This window comes from Notothenia rossii, assembly GCF_949606895.1.
Source record: "Notothenia rossii genome assembly, contig: scaffold_145, whole genome shotgun sequence".
Taxonomy (NCBI): Eukaryota; Metazoa; Chordata; class Actinopteri; order Perciformes; family Nototheniidae; genus Notothenia; species Notothenia rossii.
The window spans coordinates 35,786-48,050 of NW_027640176.1; the positions used below are offsets into that span (position 1 = coordinate 35,786).

At 38.1% G+C, this 12,265-nt stretch overlaps 2 protein-coding genes across 7 annotated transcripts in view; both read left to right on the top strand.

Annotated features, from left to right (window-relative positions):
- Positions 1 to 12,265, top strand: part of adcy7 (adenylate cyclase 7) — a 67,388-nt gene that overhangs the window by 5,389 nt on the left and 49,734 nt on the right. The window lies entirely within an intron of this gene.
- LOC307027004 (N-lysine methyltransferase KMT5A-A-like) lies at positions 6,580 to 12,248 on the top strand. Of its 4 annotated transcripts, XR_013804503.1 has the most exons (8): positions 6,580 to 6,698; positions 6,817 to 6,979; positions 7,175 to 7,367; positions 8,838 to 8,906; positions 11,182 to 11,208; positions 11,243 to 11,287; positions 11,654 to 11,724; positions 11,804 to 12,248. XR_013804503.1 is itself a non-coding variant. In XM_079695181.1 (6 exons), the coding sequence occupies exons 1-6, from the start codon at positions 6,581 to 6,583 to the stop codon at positions 11,261 to 11,263; spliced, it is 591 nt and encodes a 196-aa protein (XP_079551307.1). In that variant the 5' UTR covers position 6,580; the 3' UTR covers positions 11,264 to 11,510. The 4 variants fall into 4 exon arrangements, 2 of the variants coding, with proteins under 2 accessions (XP_079551307.1, XP_079551306.1); XM_079695181.1 differs by lacking the exons at positions 11,654 to 11,724; positions 11,804 to 12,248 and having other exon boundaries at positions 11,243 to 11,510; XM_079695180.1 differs by lacking the exons at positions 11,654 to 11,724; positions 11,804 to 12,248 and having other exon boundaries at positions 11,182 to 11,510.

Consider the following 12,265-nt stretch of genomic DNA (forward strand, 5'->3'; position numbering starts at 1 on the left):
AAGTAATAAAGACAAATGGATAACATTTACAGCTGCACTTCATCAGGTAACATTCATCCTATAGTTTCCCGCCTTCCTCTCTACAAAGACCACTTTATGAGAGGGGAGTTTCCCTTCCTCAGTGGAAAACCAAAAGCGTCATTTGAACTTTGCAAGAGGTCAGCCAGAGTGAATGGAAGCAGTTCAGGTTGCAGCTGAGTGACACACACACACACACACACACACACACACACACACACACACACACACACACACACACACACACACGCACACGCACACGCACACACACACACACACACACACACACACACACACACACACACACACACACACACACACACACACACACACACACACACACACACACACACACACACACACACACACACACACACACATTCTTATAGAGGACACATACCCTAACTTGTAAAGTCAACTTCAATTATGATGTTTATTTTACTCATTTTAAAAATGAATCAAGAAGCTGGAATGCTTTCAGTCCAAACACATTCACCTCTTTGCAATAACACCCTCAAATTAGGATAAGGTGCAATTGTATTTCTTTGAGTCGAAGTCTGTGCCACCTGGAGAGGGTCCAGAAACCCTCCAGGGAAATAAACGCTTTGTTACGGCCCACTTGGCTTCTTCCAAAGACACTTGGAAATGTCTGACGTGTTAAAGCAAAACATCCCATGGTCTAATAAACATTTATCTGAAGCCGTGTCAAAAGCAGCAGTTCATCCTGTCAAAGTTGTAGGGGTGTTACATAAATCAGAAACATCGAAGAAAAGAGTTCTATGTTATGATCCACTAAAGTAGGGGAGGATTCAAAACGAATAAATACCACTTTACGTAAACTTAAATAAGTTTAAGATGAAGGAGATGATGGCGACAATTGAATTAATTTCATCTTTTATGTGAGGGGGGAAAAGCGTCCTGTACTGAGCGCACCTTTCGTGTTTCTTTCATATAAAAACAATAGGACTTAACATCCAAATAGTTTAAAACCACTTCAAAACAAGAATGTGAATGTCCTAAATATCCTTTGATGTCCCTTTAATGACTTGAACATAACTGGTTCATCCCACCTGATCTGCCTCGAGGAAATAATAAAGAAGGATTAGGGATAAAGTATTATGAAATCCATATTTCATTAGCTGAAGTTCATATTTATGACTCACAGGATATGCTTGAACGCCTTAAAATGAGAAATATTTATATGAGTTTTAAGCGTAGAGCTATTTTATATTTTTTCCTTGATTCTGATTGGCTGAGCCGCTTTCAAAACGTACTTAACACTCTGTAAATAGACTGCTTTGACTACATACATTAGTACCACTGTTTGGATGTTCAGTATTTGTTGTATTTGAACCTGTATGAAGTAGTTTTACATAATAGTGCCCCCAAAACTCCAGATTGGTGCTAGGGCTTACAAATAAAAACGGTCATTGTCCACTTGGCAGATGAATGGTGTGTTCAGCCAACTGTTACGAGCTGGATTTTAAAGAGTGAGATGTTTATGAGGTGTGTGTGTGTGTGTGTGTGTGTGTGTGTGTGTGTGTGTGTGTGTGTGTGTGTGTGTGTGTGTGTGTGTGTGTGTGTGTGTGTGTGTGTGTGTGTGTGTGTGTGTGTGTGTGTGTGTGTGTGTGTGTGTGTGTGTGTGTGTGTGTGTGTGTGTGTGTGTGTGTGTGTGTGTGTGTGTGTGTGTGTGTGTGTGTGTGTGTGTGTGTGTGTGTGTGTGTGTGTGTGTGTGTGTGTGTGTGTGTGCACCTTTGTTAATTAAGAGGACTTTTGGTATGAATACACACCGACATTAGCCAGACATTTTGTATTAACAGGACAGGGTCGGTGTCCTGCTAATCAATAAAAATTCTAAAAGCGTAGAAGTGTTTCTATATGTGTAGAAAGCTTAAATACCCCCAAAAAAAAAAAAGACCTTTTTATTCACAAAACCCAGAAATTGTGTATTTTCTGTGTCAGAACAGCGCTCGTACAGCTGGTTTTGGGTAATGCACCCGCTCATGAATATTCACACAGAAGGAGCTCTGATTGGCTGACTGCCGGATGGTCCTGACAATTCATGTTTCTGTGAAAAATGCTGTGTTTGTAATAATAATAATAATAATAACATAATAATAATTAATTATTATTATGTTATTATTATTATTATTATCATTATTATTATTATTATTATTATTATTATTATGTCTAATACTACCTACATTTCATTGCACCTTTACTATAGCTTTTATCTGATAATATACTTTAAGGGACTCAGTGTTTTAGTAGTCCATATCGGTCTTTGTCTCAAGACCACTTTTTTGAGGTCTTGTCTTTGAATTGACTGCATTTTACCATTGTATTATTTCATTCTTAGACAAGGCTGAATTTATACCAAGACTGCTCAAGATCTTAACTGCAGGGATATTACATAACTTCCATTGTCAGATGTAATTGTTTATTTGTTATTTATTGTTATTGGATATAAAAATGCATGCCCAACATAGAGTACACCACCTTGTGCCCTTAGTAAAAATGTGGATGTTGTTTTGTCAAAGTAGTCCTTCAATATAAATAAATACTCACAAAATGGTTCAGAAATGTAAAATTAGGATATACATATCTCTCTCCGAACACATATCTATCATTGCACACATAAATGTGTATTGTTTTATGTAAATGTGAAAAATTCCACATTTATCCACATTTTTTATCAACACATGAATATTTATTGCTTTTTATGTATAAAGTGCTCTGCATTTCATACACGAAAGGCTAGTTTGTGAATGCAGGTTGAATAGTTTCTATATAAATGTAACAACACAAAATATATCTTTAATGAAAATTGCTAACACTTGAATTAAAATTCTTGTGGATATCTATTACAAACATTCTTGTGTGGATCTAAAACATTTTTAGAAACAAACCACATTTATGCAGATAGAGAAATGTATATGTAAATCCTCATTCTACCATGTGTGAATCATTATGTGTGCATTTATTTATATTGTGACTGATCCATAGTCAACGCTGCCCGTCCCCCCGTCATATGTAGAACAATATTGAAAATTGTATTGTGTTAGGTGGATGGTAAAACATAGACAAAGAGTGCTGAATTAAGATTGTAAGACTAATTTCAGCTCATTAGCGTCTGTTTGTATTTGTTTGCTCAAAGCAAACAACATTCCCACTCATACGACACTCATCTCTGCAATACTTCTAGAATAGAATTGGGAGGGATGAAACCCTCTTTAATAGTCTCACATGCAGAGCACACAGCACACAGTGAAATTTGGCCTCTGCATTTAACCCATCCTAGTACCAGGAGCCTAGTACTAGGAGCAGTGGGAAGCTAGTGGGCAGCTAGTGTACAGCGCCCGGGGAGCAATGAAAGTGAGGGGGTAAGGGGGGTGTCCGGTACCTTGCTCAAGGGCACCACGGCAGAGCAGGAGGTGAACTGGGACCTCTCCAAGTAGTGGTCCACACTCCATATTTTAGGTCTGGTCGGGGACTTGAACCGGCGACCCTACGGCTCCCAGTCCAAGCCCCCTATGACTGAGCCACTACCCATCCAACACATTTACAAACCGAAATTCAGGTGAAGTTAGGATTTTGTGTAAAACATAAATAAAAACAGACTACAATGCTTTTCTAATTGTTGTTGACCTATATTCAGTTGAATCCACTACAAATACAAGATGTTTAATATTCAAACTGATAAACTGTTTAATATTCTTTCATTTTGAATTTGATTACTGCAACACGTTTCATAAAGCTGGGACAGTGTCAACAAAAGACTGGGAAAGTTGAAGAATGCTACAAAAATCCCAGTTTGGAACATTCCCCAGGTCAACAGGTGAACTGGAAACAGGTGAGTGTCATGATTGGGTATAAAAGAAGCCTCAAATATTTTCAAGCAAGGATGGGGCGAGGTTCCCCACTTTGTGAAGAACTGCGTGAGCAAATAGTCCAACAGTTTAAGAACAACGTTTCTCAACGTACAATTGAGAGGAAATTAGGGATTCCATCATTCTGGTTTGGTGTGAAAGTGGCAACAGAGAACTGTTCGGGCTCCGTGCTGGTTCAACAGCGGTTCGCAATTGGTTCTCAATGTTGAACCAGTTTGCTTTTCTGCTGACCAGAGCCTCCTGTATGAGCTCCGTCATCACGTCGCTGTTAACGCCGCGGCGTAAAGCCTACATCACAACAACAATGGCGTCTTACATCGGAGCTGTGCTTCTGTTGCTCTTAAGCTTATGAAGCATGATTGAATTGAAGAACAACTTGTGCACCTTTCAGGGATTCAAACTTGTTGTTTTGGAACCCCCTCTTTAGTTTTTCACCTGCTGGGCCCAGAGTAAAATGCTTTGGTGAGCATAAACTAGAGGGGAACAGCAAACACCAGTGTGATTTTGGTGAAGTTGTGACTATCTTGGACAAAGATATAGGGGGGGGGGGATCCAAATCCGGCAGCACCTGCTCTGCTGGATTTGGAAGCCCCTCTTTAATTTTGTACCTGCTGGGCCCAGAGTAAAATGCTTTTGTGAGCACACACTAGAGGGGAACAGGCAACAGTGTGATTTTGGTGACGTTGTGACTGTCCTGGACAAAGTTGTAGGGGGGGTGCCATATCTAGCAGGAGAAATACCTGCTCTGCTGAACATGTTATGTAGAGAACAGTGCAGATCTTCCCTATTGACACCAGTAAAAACCTAGTCTAAAATAAGGAACATTAATAGTGTGATAGAGGCACAGATATAAGATCAATAATACACTTTATTTTAGGGCACCTTTCAAAACATTCAATGTCACTTCAAAATAAAATAAAAAATAAAATATGAGTGGCATTACAATACAAACATGTGTTGAGTAGGAAATCACAGAGGACAATCACATTCAAAGGAGCAATTAAAGTGAGTGAAGCCAGTTTGAAAAAATTATCTTTGAGGCTTGATTGAAAATAACACATTGTCTGACATTATCATATATGTTATATCATTACTGTTATATAATTGCTTACTATTCGTGGTTATCAAGTATCAGACACTTAAACAACAGCGAAGGTTTTAAGAAATAGGACTATACTGACAAATTACATATTATCCTGTCATTGTCTGTGCTGAAGGAGGAACATAACAGAGTGGGACTACACTTAAAAACGGAAGTTTGTTCCAATACGAAGATTGTGACAGATCTGAAAAGTGTCCTTAAAACGAGCCTCCTCGCAATTGTATGCACATTATTTATTCAACCGTTTGCTGTTTAATCTGATGGGAAATAAATATATCATTCAAAAGATGCGCCTCCTCGCGAACAGGGCTTCAATCTACGGCAAGGCTTCAATCTACGGCATAACACCGGCATTGCTGACTCTTCTGAGCCTCTCAAATCATATTAAATTGATCCTTTTTCCATTAAAGGGAAACACTGCTTTAGCAAGGGAGCACCACGTTCCCAGCGGGTAACCACGAAAATTATTTCAGTGTCCGGCCCGGGCCGAGCAGGCATCATCATATGTCCGAAAAATAGGCAGAGTATCCGGATTACATGGAGCTCAGCTCAATGTTACAATAAGTTATAATTTACTTTTAATAAGGTAACTTTACCTTTGTTTACATGCATCCAATCATGAATGTATACATTTGCCCTTAATAATATTTTGACGTTTGGGAATCAGCATTCCGTGGAAATTCACAAGGGGGAGGGACTCCCCGGACTGCGGTGGCAGTGAGGCCATATTCGCATTTCATTCCCCAGACGTCACAAGTTCAAGGTAGGACTGGTGTAAAAAATTAAATGACACTGCTAATGTTATCTTTTAATTCTTGTTTCGAAGCTTGTCACTGTTTTTATATTGGAAGCTTGTTGAAACTGTATGGAATGACAGGTTTTAGGGTAAAACGTTAGCAGCTACGGCTAATGCTAGCTTATTTGGGGACACATGTCAGCATTCATCTAGTCAGTAGGCCTACATTTGCGTTTTTTATTCCAAATAATGTTATTTAAGGCAGTTTTTTCCATACATTTATTGAGCAAGCATTTGTAGATAATATTGATGAGTTTAATTCATCCTGGTAAGTTCCAACTCAATGTGAGTTGGAACTTAAAAGTAAAAGTAGCATGCTTCACAGACATAGCATGCTTCACAGACATAGCTGTTAGCCCGTTGCTGTGTTAACAGTGAACTATGCTCTGATTAAGTTGATGAAATATCTCAGATATTTAGCGTGATTGCTGACTGTTACCTATGTTATTGCCGTCTTATAATCACAGCTTTCCATGTCTTACATTTGTCTGCACTTTTCAAGCTGTTAGCTGCTGGAAGCAGCCAGTTAGTTAGCCATCTGTTTCTGCATCTGAATTTAAAGTTCATTTAAACCCATACAGCGTAACAGCGTTAACACTGGTTGAGATTTTGAGGGAAGCATCCAGTGAAAATATGAAGCTGAACAGTTTATTTAGTTTATAGATGCCAAATGCAGTGACTTATCAGCCATTGTTACACATATTAAGCTGTTTCAGTGGCATGGCTTTCATAGATAATCAAAGGTTCTGTTTTCTCACCAACAGTGAAATGGATATGACATCAGCAAGACCTCGGAGAGCAAAGATTAAACCGCGAGAAGAGGCTGCACATTTTTCATCCGTGTGCAAAGACAAGGATGGATTTGATGTGAAATTCATCAATTCCTATAAAGGTGAGTGACAAAAGTATTTTGTCACTATTTTGTGTACTATTCTTGTCATGAGCATGACAAATGTGTATTGTTTTTTAACCTCATCACTTCTCCTGACCCATCCTCTGATCTTTGTTAGGTCGAGGAGTTTTCAGCTGCCGACCGTTTCAAAATGGAGACTTCCTCATTGAATACAGAGGGGAAGTCATTACAAAGTCTGAACGTGAAAACCGGCATACACTATATCATAATGCACTCAAGGTTTTCATGTTCGACTTTCGTTTTAATGGACAAGAGTTATGGTAGGTAAATATTGTAATGTTATTTCTAAATGTGTAGTTACCCAGACATACAAACACTGCTATATTGATGTTAAGTTGGGCATACAGTGTACATTTTGAGACTTTTTTTGTCTATATGTATTTAATCTAATGCTAGTTTGCTGTGGTTGTAATACTGTTAGTTTGTAATCAGAATTGTGTCCTTGCCCCAATCAGTGTTGATGCTGCCAAAGAGGACAACTCCCTAGGGAGATTTGTCAACGATGACCATGTGAACCCGAACTGCAAAATGAAATTGATCAAAGTGGATGGAAAGCCCCATCTTTGTCTTTTTGCACTCAAAGACATCAGTCCCGGACAAGAGATAGCTTATGACTACAGCGATTCTGATTGGCCATGGAGATGCAGGGTAATTATGAATGGTGTCTTGTATCATCACTGCTATGTAAATCTATCATTTAACACTATTTTCACAATAAACTTAGCTCTGCCATGTCCAATATGTTAGTCACATGGAAAATTGAACAGTTCTATAAGAAATGCTATTAATACATAAGATGATTTTAAATTATGGCCATTGACTTGATGACCTGTTATTGAACTATGAGGTGGATATTGTGTGTTAACTCACAACAAGAGCCATTAAAGCATTTGTGTACTACTATGGATGTTTAGTGATTCAACTTGGTCCTTCTTCATCCCCAAGATTTCCACTGAGACTCTGCATGAAGATGCTGCCATGACATCTGAGTCCCATTGTGATGACATTCAACAGGTGAGTTAACCACAACTCAATGTTGGTATTAGTTACTTGTTTCTTTCCAGTTATAAACCATGTAGACTGGATTTGAATTGTGAGGTTCGATACACAGGTCCTGTGTATCACTCTACCGGACCGCTTTAGACATTAAGAGGACTGTGTGTCAATGCCTTTTTTCTTCTTACTGTTAAACTGAATGATCATACTCTTTAGATATTACATACTATAATCAGTGTCTTTCTACATGATTGTGTTAACTCACAACAAGAGCCAGTAAAGCATTTGTGTACTACTATGGATGTTTAGTGATTCAACTTGGTCCTTCTTCATCCCCAAGATTTCCACTGAGACTCTGCATGAAGATGCTGCCATGACATCTGAGTCCCATTGTGATGACATTCAACAGGTGGGTTAACCACAACTCAATGTTGGTATTAGTTACATTTTTCTTTCCAGTTATAAACCATGTAGACTGGATTTGAATTGTGAGGTTCGATACACAGGTCCTGTGTATCACTCTACCGGACCGCTTTAGACATTAAGAGGACTGTGTGTCAATGCCTTTTTTCTTCTTACTGTTAAACTGAATGATCATACTCTTTAGATATTACATACTATAATCAGTGTCTTTCTACATGATTGTGTTAACTCACAACAAGAGCCAGTAAAGCATTTGTGTACTACTATGGATGTTTAGTGATTCAACTTGGTCCTTCTTCATCCCCAAGATTTCCACTGAGACTCTGCATGAAGATGCTGCCATGACATCTGAGTCCCATTGTGATGACATTCAACAGGTGGGTTAACCACAACTCAATGTTGGTATTAGTTACATGTTTCTTTCCAGTTATAAACCATGTAGACTGGATTTGAATTGTGAGGTTCGATACACAGGTCCTGTGTATCACTCTACCGGACCGCTTTAGACACTAAGAGGACTGTGTGTCAATGCCTTTTTTCTTCTTACTGTTAAACTGAATGATCATACTCTTTAGATATTACATACTATAATCAGTGTCTTTCTACATGATTGTGTTAACTCACAACAAGAGCCAGTAAAGCATTTTTGTACTACTATGGATGTTTAGTGATTAAACTTTGTCCTTCTTCATCCCCAAGATTTCCACTGAGACTCTGCATGAAGATGCTGCCATGACATCTGAGTCCCATTGTGATGACATTCAACAGGTGAGTTAACCACAACTCAATGTTGGTATTAGTTACATGTTTCTTTCCAGTTATAAACCATGTAGACTGGATTTGAATTGTGAGGTTCGATACACAGGTCCTGTGTATCACTCTACCGGACCGCTTTAGACATTAAGAGGACTGTGTGTCAATGCCTTTTTTCTTCTTACTGTTAAACTGAATGATCATACTCTTTAGATATTACATACTATAATCAGTGTCTTTCTACATGATTGTGTTAACTCACAACAAGAGCCAGTAAAGCATTTGTGTACTACTATGGATGTTTAGTGATTAAACTTGGTCCTTCTTCATCCCCAAGATTTCCACTGAGACTCTGCATGAAGATGCTGCCATGACATCTGAGTCCCATTGTGATGACATTCAACAGGTGAGTTAACCACAACTCAATGTTGGTATTAGTTACATGTTTCTTTCCAGTTATAAACCATGTAGACTGGATTTGAATTGTGAGGTTCGATACACAGGTCCTGTGTATCACTCTACTGGACCGCTTTAGACACTAAGAGGACTGTGTGTCAATGCCTTTTTTCTTCTTACTGTTAAACTGAATGATCATACTCTTTAGATATTACATACTATAATCAGTGTCTTTCTACATGATTGTGTTAACTCACAACAAGAGCCAGTAAAGCATTTGTGTACTACTATGGATGTTTAGTGATTAAACTTTGTCCTTCTTCATCCCCAAGATTTCCACTGAGACTCTGCATGAAGATGCTGCCATGACATCTGAGTCCCATTGTGATGACATTCAACAGGTGAGTTAACCACAACTCAATGTTGGTATTAGTTACATTTTTCTTTCCAGTTATAAACCATGTAGACTGGATTTGAATTGTGAGGTTCGATACACAGGTCCTGTGTATCACTCTACCGGACCGCTTTAGACACTAAGAGGACTGTGTGTCAATGCCTTTTTTCTTCTTACTGTTAAACTGAATGATCATACTCTTTAGATATTACATACTATAATCAGTGTCTTTCTACATGATTGTGTTAACTCACAACAAGAGCCAGTAAAGCATTTGTGTACTACTATGGATGTTTAGTGATTAAACTTGGTCCTTCTTCATCCCCAAGATTTCCACTGAGACTCTGCATGAAGATGCTGCCATGACATCTGAGTCCCATTGTGATGACATTCAACAGGTGAGTTAACCACAACTCAATGTTGGTATTAGTTACATTTTTCTTTCCAGTTATAAACCATGTAGACTGGATTTGAATTGTGAGGTTCGATACACAGGTCCTGTGTATCACTCTACCGGACCGCTTTAGACACTAAGAGGACTGTGTGTCAATGCCTTTTTTCTTCTTACTGTTAAACTGAATGATCATACTCTTTAGATATTACATACTATAATCAGTGTCTTTCTACATGATTGTGTTAACTCACAACAAGAGCCAGTAAAGCATTTGTGTACTACTATGGATGTTTAGTGATTAAACTTGGTCCTTCTTCATCCCCAAGATTTCCACTGAGACTCTGCATGAAGATGCTGCCATGACACCTGAGTCCCACTATGGGTTCAACATTGTCCATGGCGGATTTGTCTTGCCTCCTTTATAATAAACAATTAACGATTCTGGGCGGGATAATCAGTATTTTATTACATTTGGGGAGTGCCAAATTTGCTGTACCGGATGGCACAGACCTTTATATTTATCATTTTATTTTATGAATGATACGGACGTTTTTAATAAGTAACCGCTGCTCTACTGCAAAGGCGTAGTGCTGCGAGTAAAGACGGAGAGAGTTGCCGTTGATTAGTTAACACACTTGCTTATTGCTTATAGATAATATGTTCAAACACTTGGAGTAATTCCCTCTCTTGTGCGGAAAAAGTACACGTTTGGATTAATGTTGTGTTGAAGTTCATTTATCAGATAAATATGTTCTTTTTACAAAGGGGAGAAGGAAAATGAAGTCCTTTTTTTAATGTTGTATTTGACGTTTCTGACCAGGAAAAAGAAACCAAGGAGCTGTTGGTTATTCTTGTGATTATGTTAAATTTTAGCTATGTACAAGACGCTTATTTAAGATATATTTACATGGGGACAATATTATTTCAATTGAAGTTACAGTACATTTAGTATTTTAATTGCAACAGTGATGGTTTCTCCAGTCACATCTGCACTAGCTTACCTGTCAACCCATTTAAGATTAAAATTAAGTCGGAGACAATGTTTTAAATTGCAAGAGTAAAGTATTTTTTATTGTTATTTCATAATCAATGTTTTTTGTCCACAGAACTGTAAACATGAGTTGGTCTCCTCAGTTGTACCAAGCTTGGACAAATGTGCCAGGTGTCGTGGACCCTTTGCTCCCTTGAAGTGGATTGGTGTGAGATGTAAAAGTGAGTATTTTGTTTTGATAAATAAATGGTGTCCATGAATGCTCAACCATACATTTTATTATAATGGATTTTTTTCTGTCCGAATGTTGTTTTTGTCAATGGAAGTTTATCATTTCAATTTGACCTGCTTTTTAAAATATGGAATTGATTTCTATTTTATTCTCACACTGATGATAAAAAAGTAAAGGAAAAAACTACATAAATGCTACATTACAAAATACTATATTTGTAGAGGGCAACAACTTCTTTGTGGTGATTAAATCTGCCTCTGAGAATAAAAAGAGTGAGTCAGTAAGTCAAATGCTTACTTCACTTGTACAATATTTTTGAAACTCAATAGTAATGACTTTGTAATGCTCTGTTCAGTTTGCTCCTGCTTCTGGCACAAATCCTGCTATGATCAAGAATCGAAGATGAAACTGAAAACACAGCAATTTGTGAGTTGGTTCTCTGAATTAATCTTAAAGTTGTGCACTTAAAGGCTCATGGTAATAATACTCCCTTTCTTTATATCAGGATTTCAAAGAACCAACTTCAGATGAAGCTACATCAGAGGAGGAGGAATATGTACCAGATTCTTATCCAGACAGTTATTCGGATAGTTCATTGGAATTGTTAATCGAGCCTCCAAAAAAAGTTACTAAAATACAATCTATTGAAGCGTCGTGCAGTGAGTCTGCATCGAAGAAGACAGAAAAAAGGCACATTCTAGGAGGTTTCATGGAAGAAGAGGAAAAAACTTTGCCTAACGATGCCGTCAGCACAGCGCACCTTGAAAAGATTTGTAGAGAAGCCAAACAAGCACTCGTATTAGGAGTTCAGGCTAAAGACAATGCTACCGTAACATCTGTTAGGGAACGAACCGAAGCTTCTGAAGATCAGTGCTTACTTTCAAACAAACCCTCTTCTGTAAGCCACAAAACGTTTTGCTACATTTGTGGAAAACCACAGTCAAAATTTACACGTCACTTACTCACG